The sequence below is a fragment of the Cyprinodon variegatus genome, unplaced genomic scaffold, assembly GCF_000732505.1.
Source record: "Cyprinodon variegatus isolate N-32 unplaced genomic scaffold, C_variegatus-1.0 Scaffold191, whole genome shotgun sequence".
Classification (NCBI taxonomy): domain Eukaryota; kingdom Metazoa; phylum Chordata; class Actinopteri; order Cyprinodontiformes; family Cyprinodontidae; genus Cyprinodon; species Cyprinodon variegatus.
Genome location: NW_015150644.1, coordinates 884,746 through 896,823, shown reverse-complemented (window position 1 = coordinate 896,823; position 12,078 = coordinate 884,746). Strand labels below are relative to the sequence as shown.

General features: G+C 41.7%; 1 protein-coding gene across 1 annotated transcript in view; it reads left to right on the top strand.

The window, feature by feature from the left end:
- The first annotated feature begins 6,214 nt into the window (after positions 1 to 6,214).
- The window catches only part of LOC107087697 (transmembrane protein 104-like), a 23,344-nt gene continuing 17,480 nt past the window's right edge, over positions 6,215 to 12,078 (top strand). The window contains exon 1 of the mRNA XM_015379411.1: positions 6,215 to 6,312. Within this exon, the coding sequence (XP_015234897.1) occupies positions 6,300 to 6,312 (13 nt within the window). The 5' untranslated portion in view covers positions 6,215 to 6,299. The remainder of the gene's footprint in view (positions 6,313 to 12,078) is intronic.

Below are 12,078 nucleotides of genomic sequence, written 5' to 3'. Positions count from 1 at the left end.
TAGTGAGAAACAGACTTTGTTTCCAAGTTTGAAGACGTTTCGCTTCTCATCCAGGAAGCTTTTTCAATTAAAAATGTCAAATATAGCTTTTAGTTCAAGGCTATATAGAGCTGACCACCCTTTGTTTAGAAAACCTGTGAATTGTAACGGACGAACGAAGGAATGGAGGTAGTTTGGCTTCTTTTGTGAGCCTGCAATGCGTCGTACCTGTCTAAGTCTCTGAAAGGCATGTAAAACCATCTACACAGCATTCCCAAAGAACTGCATGGATGCAGCATTTGATGGGATGTTTTACTTCATGCACAATCTACAGCGACTTCCTCTGCCCTTGATGCTGACGCTAGATTTTATCGGCCGACGTGAAGAGTTCATAAAGAGTGATTAGACGTTCTAATAAAGTTCAGGAAAGAACCCAATAAGGGACTTTGGCTTCGTCATGATTGAATATCCAGCAATAATATTTATGTTTCCGCCTAAAACTGCCTAATAAAACAGGACCTTAGTTACAGTTCATGATATGGTCTTTAAAATGGGGAAATTATGGAGTCATAATTTGTTTTAGAGATGAATTATTACAATTACAGGGATTGGCCTCCTTTTAACAAGTAGAATGACTGTTTTTTTTGTTTTTATCCATGTGTGTCTTCTAAGTTTTTGGACAACTGAAATATAATAAAGTTGTTGTTCTAGATCATTTCACTTTTTTTTTTAGTTTCTTAAGATTGAAAATGAAATTTTGTAAACAGTGACTGAAACAGAAGTTAATCTGAAAGGCGAAACTTTTCATAACTGATGCAATGTGGTGTTAAGAAGTTGAGTCAGACTAATTTTAACCTCCTGATTTTAACCTAAAATTAGCATTTCTTCTTCTTTTCTTCCACAACCGCCTCTTTCTTTGTTATTTTTAGCAATTTTAGCAGCGGCTGTCTATGCCTCCTTTAATATTTAAAACATCATAGTGGTTAATTGATACATGAAAAATTTAATTACTAGTGTTTTTGGGGTTTTTATAAAAAAAAAAAAAGCTCCCGAATGCAGACCGAGCAGCCAGGCCACCTTACCTAAACAGTTTTTCAGCCTGCGGAGCAAACAGTGTAGTTTGAAAGAGCATTTCTGCTGTGAAGCCTGAGCTGCTGCACAGGAGAGCAGAATTAATTCAGGCTGCTTTTCTCCTGACAGACTGTGTCTTTCTTTATTGCAAAATCTATTAAACAGGGTGTGAAACGTAAGCAGCTTCTGTGCTTAGGAGGCAGAAAGCTCAGAGAAATTCTGCACGTCTGCAAACAAACCAGGGGGAGATTAAATCACTAAAGCGGCCAAAACAAAGGATTAAATGAATAAATGCATTAAATCCAAGCATCCAATTGTCTACATTATAAGATTCCAGACAGGCGTCTTATTTGTGGAAGACTTTAGTTTCCGGCAGGTTTAGTTATCTGTAATAAAGGCGACTCATGTTTTTTTTAAAGGTTTGTTGGGAAAACGGTTCAGGCTTTATTTGATGCACATCATGGATTTGTTGTTTTCCACAGAAGGAAAACAGCTGATAAGGTTCATGTCAACCTGAATGCAGGACAGTAAAAATCCCAGAGAAACAGGAGTCACACAGTTAAGAAGGTGTAAACTTATTTCTCAACTGCTGCGACTTTTTCTTTACAGCAGAAATCTGTAAAACCTGATAAACGTCAAACCTGCTGATCCTCACGGCTGCAGATAAGAACAGATATTTCTTTAAGTAACAAAGTCCAAACACTTGGTTACTTTACTTAATTAAAAACCTTGGCTATCCATACTTTACTGGAGTAATTATTTGTTAAACGTTTTAAAACTTTAAAAATAAATGCCTTAGTTTTGTTTTATTTAAGCTCATTTTCATTATAGCTTGTTGGTATTTAAAAAAAACAACAAAAAACATAAAAATAATTAAGTTTCATCTGTACAATTAATTTCTTTGTGGTTGGACTCGGTGCTGCCCCAACTTGTTGCTCACCACATACCAAAATAAATAGTTTTCAAGTTAAATTTAACACTGTTACTATTAGTTGTGAAACTAAGAAAATGAAGTCTAAGGAATTTATAATCAAGAATTGTAGAAAAATTTTCCTTTTAATAGAGAAGCGCACTAAAGTTTCTGTCCTTAACATTTTTTCCTGCATTACTTTTACTTTTAAACTTTAAGTAGTTTTAAAAGATGCTGCTTTACAGAATCCGATAGCCGCCGTGTCCATCAGATACTTTGTCACGGTGGTTTGCTCGAGAAAACGCTAAATGTTCTCATTATCTAAAGATAACAAAGTCATTTTCTCGTGATAACAAGATGACGGGTGTATGGTGTAGGATTTATAAGTCATGGCAGCCTATTTGTAATTCTGTAAATAATCTCGTGTTTAACTTTTAGGTAACGTGGCGACATTGTTGGTTTCATGATTTGCTTCCACTTGTGATTCATAAGCAATTAGACCTGTGCAGTGTTCTGTCACCGGGTGTTTTCTGAACAGCCCCGGTGTTACGCTAGCCTTGTGAGATCATCCTGATCTCGCGAGGTTTCACTCGCAGATCAGTCTGGAGACTCTCCGTTGAAGAAAATTTGGAGCCGTTCACCAAACGAACGTCCAATCAGCGCTGGCTTTGAGGCGGGTTGAGGTGTGACGCAACGAGAAGCACGACAGTTCAGTCTAAAGAACATGGCGGATGGACTGGTCAGCCTCATTCATCACTCACACAGGTTAATCATCTCGTTATCGCGAGAAATCCATAACTGTTTTCTCGGGATAACGAGATAATTATCTTGTTATCTTGAGAATTGATTAAGAAACTCAGAGTGAAAATTGGCTTCTTCTTCAGGAATAGGAATTTGTAATGTAATTTGTAATGTAATCTTTTGCCGCTGTCTTGGCCAGGACTCCCTTGAAAAAGAGATTGTTAATCTGAATGGGACTTTTCCTTGTTAAATAAAGGAGAAAAAAAAAGCAAAGGGAAAAAAGAAAAGTTGAGTACGACCGCTCTCGGCTTCCGTGCTTCTTTTACACTATTAGTTGAGTAAAAAGCTGAAGTTGATCCTCTAACTTCTACGAAAGCGTTTTTAAACAGAAGGATTTATTCTTCTACTGGAGTAATACACGTTAATACTTTTGACGCCTCTGCTTTAATTTTGATTAAAAAAAAAACTGAAAGACACAGGTTATTTGTTTTAAAGATAGAAAACTTTGTATTTTAACAGGGATTGAACACATGTACGGAGGCTTAGGTCCTCGACGTGGCCTTAACAGGTTAGACTCCAGGCCTGGTGACCGTTCTCCTCTCTAATCCCATTTCTTGTCTTCAGATTGGACACCATCCAAGTACTCATTGGGTTTTCCTCTCAGAGACTTCATAATATAAGATAAAAGAAGAATAAAGTCTCTGGTCTAGTGCCTTTGGTAGTTAAAAGTAGCAGTCCCGCTTTAACAAAAGCATAGCAGAGGCCTTCTTTGTGGATGAGGGTAATAAATGTCACAGGATGTGTGTGAATCAAATGCAGGGAGCATATATGCATGTGCCTCAGCTTTAGAGGAAAAGGATACTAATTATGCATCAATTCATTAATTTTCTTAAAAGAAATATTCTACCTTGTCTTCCATGTTTGTTTTTCTTCCCAAACACGAAGAAACGGGAGTAAAATGTGGAACTGGACTCGGCTCTGATGCGTCTTTGCTGATTACAGTCTTCTTTGCTCGGCTGAGGCCGACCCCACTGATGTATTTATGACTCAGATATGCTGTCAACCTGCCTGCTGCCAAGATGGGTTTCCTTTCCACCTTCACAGACATCTCTCTTCATAATGGTTCATTCATTACTTCGATGGGTTCTGCAGATTTATGCTTTTGTCTGGGATTGAGCTTTGACATCCCTCTGCCTGGAGGACAGCTGGGAATATTTCAATATTTAGACACTAACACCTCATCTTCACTCTCTTCAGGTAATCTACCCACATATTTTTGTCCTTGCAGGTTTTTTTTGTTACAACCTTATGAATGTTTTAGCCCAAATAATTCATAATCTAGGGGCTAAAGCCGTCCATTCTGGTTTGAAGTGTCTAGTTTTATTATTTTCTGTCTCAAACATATATTCCGGGCACAGAGGAAGTGACCCTGGAAGCCTGATGGTTTCCTTGTTAAATTGCTGTCGTTACGGCTGTGCTCTGCTGTCTGTTACGCGTCAGCCGCTGAACTGAAGTCTTACTATGTGTCCTCAGAGGGACCCGTGTGTCGGTGTATGTCCAGAGAGACCCTGCAGGCTGCTGTTCAGATGAAATGGCACACAATGAGTGTCTGTGAGATCAGTTGCTGCTCTCATGGATGGATGGATGGGTGGGCGGGTGGATGGAGAGAGAGAGAGAGAGAGATAGATATATATAAATATAAAAAAACGTCCCTTTCCCTTGACTGTAAATAGGAAGAGATACATGACTCTTAACCACAGTCCACTTGGCTTGTGAAGGAACCATCCTGCCATGACACAAGATACAAGAGCTGATGTTCCTAACACAGCACTTCACTCTCAATCTGCAGGCTTACTAGTGGTTCCTAGAATTTCTAAAAGTAGAATGGGAGGCAGATCTTTTAGTTCTCAGGCTCCTCTCCTGTGGAACCAACTACCAGTTTAGTCCAGGCTTAAAACTTTCCTTTTTTAAGAAAGCTTCTAGTTAGAGTGGCTCAGGTTATCCTGAGCTATCTCTATAGTTATGCTGCTATAGGCTTAGTCTGCTGGAGGACATAGGGACCCCTTTTTCATCATTCTGCTTCATTCTATCTCTATTCTCCCACTCTGCAGAATCTGTTAGTTCAATCTCTAACGTTCTGCTCTCTCTGCTTTTTCTCATAGTAGCTTCATCTGGTCTGTTCCTGTTTGGCTGTGACTCCATCCTGGAGAGAAATATCAGCTGTGCTGCTGCCATCAACACCTTTGTTTCTAGATGTTGGAGCTAGGCCTGTTTTCCAGTGTAGTCCTGTTTCTCTGACTGTGACTAACTGGATGTGCTCTCTTCATCCTCTGACATGGGAGCTGGCTCAGAGCTCGTCTGCCTGGCTGTGTGTTTCCTGGACGGGGACGCATTTTACAACTGCTTTTTGTATCTATGCTTCTTTTTCTATGTCTACTTCTGTCTCCTTGAACCCCAGTGGGCCTCAGCAGATGGCCGCTCACACTGAGCCTGGTTCTGCTGGAGGTTTCTTCCTGTTCAAAGGGAGTTTTTCCTCTCCACTGTCGCTACAAGCATGCTTAGTGTGAGGGATTGCTGAAGAGTCAATGAGTCGATGCAATCAGCTGGTTTTCCTTAGATAGAAAACTTTAAATCAAACTGACTGGATGATCTGGTGAACTGATGACATGATGTGAATTAGAGCTATAGAAATAAACTGAATTGAACTGAATTTAATAAATGGTTAAAAGCTCTTTACAGAATTTGCCACATTTGGAGGCATATTTGGTGCAATGTCCTATATGCACATATTCAAAAAGACTCGTACAGCCTCAACATACTTTATTCTATTGATGCTTAACTTTGCACACAAACATAAATTGATCTGTCCCCAAATGCATTGGGGGCTTTTAGAAAGGAGCATATTTATTTTCTGAGAAGAAAAAAGCAAATTTTTAAACATGTCTTAACTGCTGTGATTGAAGTGGTGTAACAGTTGCAGCATTGAGATGTTTATCACCAAAAACTAGAAGGTTTCGTACTTTAAAATGCCTCCTTTTATGAGCACGTCGGATGGAAAATGCACTGTTATTAGGGGATTTCATTTGGGTCCATTTTTGGAGCACAAGCTGAAATCAGACGTAAAGAAGTCAAGAAATTCTAAAATACAGCCTCACAAATTATTAAAACTTTCAATTGCCACCTTTTCTACCTCCTAAAAAAAACAATTAAACAAAGATTAGTTATGTCTCAGCTGCAGCCTAATGCAGAATAGTTCACAGTCATGCCTTGTAAATCAAACAGTCCCACTGACTAACTCTGACATTTATGGCGTTGTTCATAGTGGCTGACATTTAACTGCGCCTCTGCCAGCTCTCATCAGCCCTCCATGAGGCAGGTCTCCCACTGTAACGCTGCTTTTATGACGCTCTGACTTCCGATTTTTAAGAGTTAAAAACCCAACTTTTTTCTCTTTGTTGTTATTTTCTGTTCCAATCAAGTAAAACAATAACTTGTGTTTTCCTTCCTTTTCTTGCAGAGCTTGTTCACCCTTCTGTTGGGGCCTTTCACCTTCTTCAACGCCCAGAAGACCAAATACCTTCAGATTCTCACCTCAGTCATGCGTTGGATCGGTAAGAGGAATCCACCTTTCACAAGTTAAAGCTTTTAGTTTTCAAACATGCGTTGTTATGAAAAAGGTATCATGGTTCTAAAAGTGCATTTTAAACTTTGGAAACGTTTTCAGCACTGTTAGTTTTTTCTCTGCTAAAAGGAGAGCAGGAAAACACCTTCTGTCAGTTTGGTCTTCACATTGTTAAATGGCCGAAAAAGCAGGCGGACGTGGTGAATTATCAACAAGTCATATAAAAACTACACTTTTCAAACATCAGCAGCAGAAAAGATCTGGACTGAAAACTTTGAAAATCAGTCCTCCAAAGTCAGAAATGAAGGATAAATATGTGTTTAAAAAAAAAAAAAAGAGCATTCTCAAAAAAGTCGACTTTGTTAGGCCGAGTCGACTTTAGACAAATCAAAAGTACAGCTTTCTGAACGTTAGCCTCGATTTTTTTACTGAAGCAGTTCAGTTCGCATCCCTACTCTAGATTGTGTAGAAATGTAGGGTCATATCTGAGTAATGATTATAAAGTCTGGTATTTCTTTACCCCCATATAAAACAAATTAAAGTCGTAGGGAAGCGGCTGTTCCAACCGTTGCCTTTCCCAATTCTCCCGAGTGGTGCCCGACTACACGAGTCAATAAAGTGAATGTGATTGGTCAGTTATCAAGGGGACGGGATTGTTTTGGCGGAAGGTTCGCAAGCAAGTTTGGTTGTGGCCGGTTTGTCGGAAGCATCTTGCTAACCAGTTAGCATTTTAGTGCTAGCTGGTTCCCAATGGGAAATTCCATTGGGACCAAGTAGCACTAAATTGGTGACTTAGAAACGACGCTGTCAAGGAACGCTATGGACAGCGGAAACATGCAAGAGGAGGAGAGTTTAGTGTCGGAGGTCGTGGATGAGTCTCCTCCGTCATCCATTTTTTATTTAGAGGAGGAAAGCGGGGACGAAGATGTTGTGGAAGAGGACGCCAGGGCGGCAGAAGCTTGGTTTGGTGTAGAAGGCTTCCAGCCGTACATGTTTGAGCCCTTGCCTCGCAACGCTGCCAGTTCTGTTAGCTCTACGCCTGCCGAAGAAACAGACGTCCATCCCCATGAACACTGGGACGCAACTCAATGCGAAAGGAAAGGATTCTGATTTCAACCGTTGCGTATATTAGCTGCGACATATGAATCAAGATGCTATGACTGAAAAAATGTGATTGACAGATGACCGTTGATATATGATTGGCCGAATTTAGGTGTTCCATTTCATTCACAACACCTGTCCTATCAACGAGGAATTAGAATCAGAAATACTTTAACAATCCCAGGACGAAATTACTTTTGTTTCATTACTCTGTATGTAATAGAGTAACTCTTGGAACAGTTTCATATAGCACAATTTCATACAATATATGGTAAATGGCCTGTACTTATATAGCGCCTTTATTCAAGACAGGAGACTTGACCAAAGCACTTTACACTACATTCATTCACCCATTCACACACACACTCACACACTGATGGTGGCAAGCTACATTGTATCCACAGCTGACCTGGGGCTCACTGACAGAAGCGAGACTACCGTACGCTGGCGCCACCGGGCCCTCTGACCACCATCAGTAGACAATGCAGGTGAAGTGTCTTGCCCAAGGACACGACGACACTGAAAGTCGGAGTCGGGGTTTGAACCGTCAATCCCTCGACTTCAGGGCAAACTCCTACATCCCTGCTCCATCTCAGTTTGGGGGTCCTGGGCCTGGAAAATGCTGAAGATCTCTGCATTAATATTTAGAAACAACATGCTGGTGATGGTCATAGTTATTCCAAAAAAAGTTAAAAAAACAAAATAGAAAACAGAATAAAACACTACGGTTGGCTATGAAGACAAAAATACTGCAGTTGTTATACATAGTAAAGAAAATAATCTGACTCAAAGTGTTCAATCCAATTGGTAATTTAAAAAGTGTACTGTATGTTTCCATGTATACTTTTTCAATTGATCGAGAAAAAAGTTTTTGATCCTTGCAAGGATATTAAAGATAGTAGAATAACTTAGCTTATTATGATCAGTGTTTTAAAGTCTAGCAGCTGATGGGAAGAAGGATCTGTGATGATGATCCTTTGTGCAGGTAGGATCCAGTAATGTTTCGTCAAAGGAGCTCACCATTTCTGTTTAACCTTTATACTAAAATTTCAGGTTAATCTGTTATTTTTCCTTTTGGAACGTTTTAGTTTTTATTAAACCTTTGGTGTGGTTCAGACTAATTTGGGTCATCTGTAGTGTTGCTGCTTCTCTCCCTCCTCTCTGGACACCCTCTCTCTGGCTCCTGTTTTCCATTTTATCATCTTTCTGCCTTTGCCTCTGCGGCAGCCGTGGTCGGGTCCGTCCATCATGGTTCAGCTCTGCTCCGTGTCTTTGATTCCCATCTCCTCTCATTCCTCAGCCTGACAGGCTTGACAGGCCGTCCCAAGCTTGATTGGACCGTCACTCACCGGGCGACGGGCGAAAATAAACCGTCCATCCAGGAGCTGCTGTTAAAATCACAACACCGCAGAGTCGCAGCCCTGCTGCACATAAACAACACAGCAGCATCCATTCACTGTCCACGATTTTTTCCACCAGGCTTTTAGCTTCACCTTTCACTCCACACGCTCCGTGTAATTGATCGCGGTGCCGCTTTACAGCGTGCTCTTTGCAGCTCCGGCTAATGGTTCAAAATGACTCGGCTGGAAGCTTTGTTTTCTTCATGGGTTTCTAACATCACTGGACAGAAAGCAGAGATACAAGGTGGTGACTAAACAGCCCAGATTTGGCTTCTTCTGAGCCATTTTTTTACTTTTATTTGTGACTGTGATAAAATGCCTGTTTTAGAGAAATCAAAAAGCATGTAAAGGTATTCATACCAGTACAAACATTTATGTTTTATTGGACTTAATTTGAAAGACCAACACAAAGTGGTTTGTGGGCAGAACATTCTACATGATTGAAAACATTGTTAGTTCATTATTAGATGGTTAATTTCAGTTTATTTTTCATTAGATTCAGTTATAGTTATAAAATGGAACATGTTCATGTGTTAGAACAGCCCAGTCAAAGTCCAGACCTGAAACCAAAACCTGCAGCTGTTACTGGTTCCACAAACTATCGACTGAGGAGGCCGAGGTTTACAGTAGTAGCGATTCATAATTTACCCACTTTTCTGGATGGGCCCTTTGCTGGTCCTTGGCTGGTCCTTGACTGGTCCCTTGCTGGTCCCTGGCTGGGCTTTGACTGGTCCCTTGCTGGTCCCTGGCTGGGCTTTGACTGGTCCCTGGCTGGTCCCTTGCTGGTCCTTGACTGGTCCCTTGCTGGTCCTTGAATGGCCCTTGGCTGGTCCCTTGCAGGTCCTTGACTGGCCCTTGGCTGGCCCCTTGCTGGTCTTTGGCTGGCCCCTTGCTGGTCTTTGGCTGGCCCCTTGCTGGTCTTTGGCTGGCCCCTTGCCGGTCCCTGGCTGGCCCTTGGCTGGTCCCTGGCTGGCCCTTGGCTGGTCCCTTGCTGGTCTTTGGCTGGTCCCTGGCTGGTCTTTGGCTGGTCCCTTGCTGGTCCCTGGCTGGCCCTTGGCTGGTCCCTTGCTGGTCCCTGGCTGGCCCTTGGCTGATCCCTTGCTGGTCTTTGGCTGGTCCCTGGCTGGTCTTTGGCTAGCCCCTGGCTGTTCCCTTGCTGGTTCCTGGCTAGTTTTTGGCTGGTCCTTGGCTGGTCCCTGGCTGGCCCTTGGCTGATCCCTTGCTGGTCTTTGGCTGGTCCCTGGCTGGTCTTTGGCTGGTCCCTTGCTTGTCCCTTGCTGGTGTTTGTCTGGTCCCTGGCTGGCCCTTGGCTAGCCCCTGGCTGTTCCCTTGCTGGTTCCTGGCTAGTTTTTGGCTGGTCCTTGGCTGGCCTCTGGCTGGTCCCTTGACTAGTCCTTGACTGGTCTTTGACTAGTCCTTGGCTGGTCCCCTACAATTCCTTTTCAAACATCAATCTTTGTTCTAAAATATTCTTTCTGTCATGATTTGTGGACGTTAGGATCTAAAGAGACGCGCCATCTCATGGTCAGATCCTGTAATTTAGTGAAAGGGTGGATTTGGAGTAAAAAAATGCACGCCTAGGAGAAGTCCAGTGGCTGGGTGTCGCAGGGGAGTAGGCTGCCATTCAGCTGGTGTTCGACTGGGAAGGGGGATTTTGACTGGCTGCTACTGTATGCAGCCAGAATGACTTTAGCTCAGTGTTTTTGTTGGTAAACTGTGAACATACAGATTTAATCCTCATGAGGTGCAAATATTTTCAGCATAATTTCTCTCACTGTTTCGCCGACTCATTCCACTGTTTACACACCAGAGCGCGTGCTGAGTAGGCGGTGTTTCCAACACATTTCTAGCTCAGGAAGCATACGCCGGATACCGCGCTCCCATCTAGCAAGACCAACACCCACTTCCACCATATGGATGATTAAAAACGGAGCAGAGCCTTTGGATGCCAAGATTGAAATGTCTTGAGTTTAACAGTGTGGTTGTTTCCCTCCTTCTTTCTCGTCTTTTTATTTATTTTGAAAAATCAATTAAACCAAAGAATTAACATCCCTATTTTAAACAAATTGTTCCACAAGGAGCAGTTAGAAGAACGAAAACCCCTGATCTTCTTTCCCTCATTTCCTGCCAAACTCTCATTCTACGTCCTTTTTTCCGTCCTTCCTTCCTTGGTTCCATCCGTCTGTCCGTCCGTCCACTTCCCTTCTTTGTCCCTCCCTCCCTGTTTTATATACCTGATCACTTCCCTCATCCCTCCACTTTTTCTACTTTTTTCCTCTTTACTTCCTTTCTTATTTCTTCACCTTCTCTCTATATCTACTTGCTTACTCCTTTCCTCCCTTTAAGTACCTACATTTTTGCCTAACTCCTAACTTTCTTCCTTTCTTCCTTCCTGCTTTCCTTATTTAATAACTTACCTCCTTCCCTTCATTCTATCTACTTGCTTTCTGTCTTCCCTCTACTTCATTTCTCCCTCCTGTACGCCCTTTCTTCACTTCCTGTATTCCAGCCTTACTTCCAACAATCTTCCTCTCTTACTTCCTCTCTCCGTAACCTCCTTTAATTCCTTCCTACCTCCTTCCCTCCTCCCTTCCTGCCTTCCTTACTGAGGGGTATTACTCCAGTTGCTAAGAGGTAGTGGAAACATTGGCACATATAAAACTGGGTATCTATGTTTAGATGTTTTGACTCAGGCTAACGAACTGATGACCTACTTTGGAAATTGAGTCATTAATCGTGACCAGTGGCCTCACTCCTCTTCTGTCCGGGGTTGGTACATTTTTTTATTTTTTTTTTGTCCACAGGCACAGTGAAGACAGGTTTCTGTAGCCTCGACTGCTTAAGGGTCAGGTAACATTTTTAGTCCCATTTCCAATGAGCTTCAGTTACTCTGCTGCACTTAGAAGAATGGAAATCGTATTGATGTAGCTGTTTAAGCTACGCCTTTAATTAAAGTCGTAGGGAAATCCTATTTAAATGTCAAATCATATTGGCTTAAACATGTATATAAATGTAATCTTTATCAGACCATATTGTCCCAAAATTTAGAAAATATCTATTTAAAAAAATCCTGTCTTAAAATCTGTTTTTTCCCGTTATCTTCTGCAGGTCAGTTAGTTCTACGTCACCCTGAACAACAAAATTCGGCCAATCATATATCAACGGTCTTCTGTCAATCACATTTTTTCGGCCATAGCATCTTGATTCATATGTCGCAGCTAATATACGCAACGGTTGAAATCAGAATCCTTTCC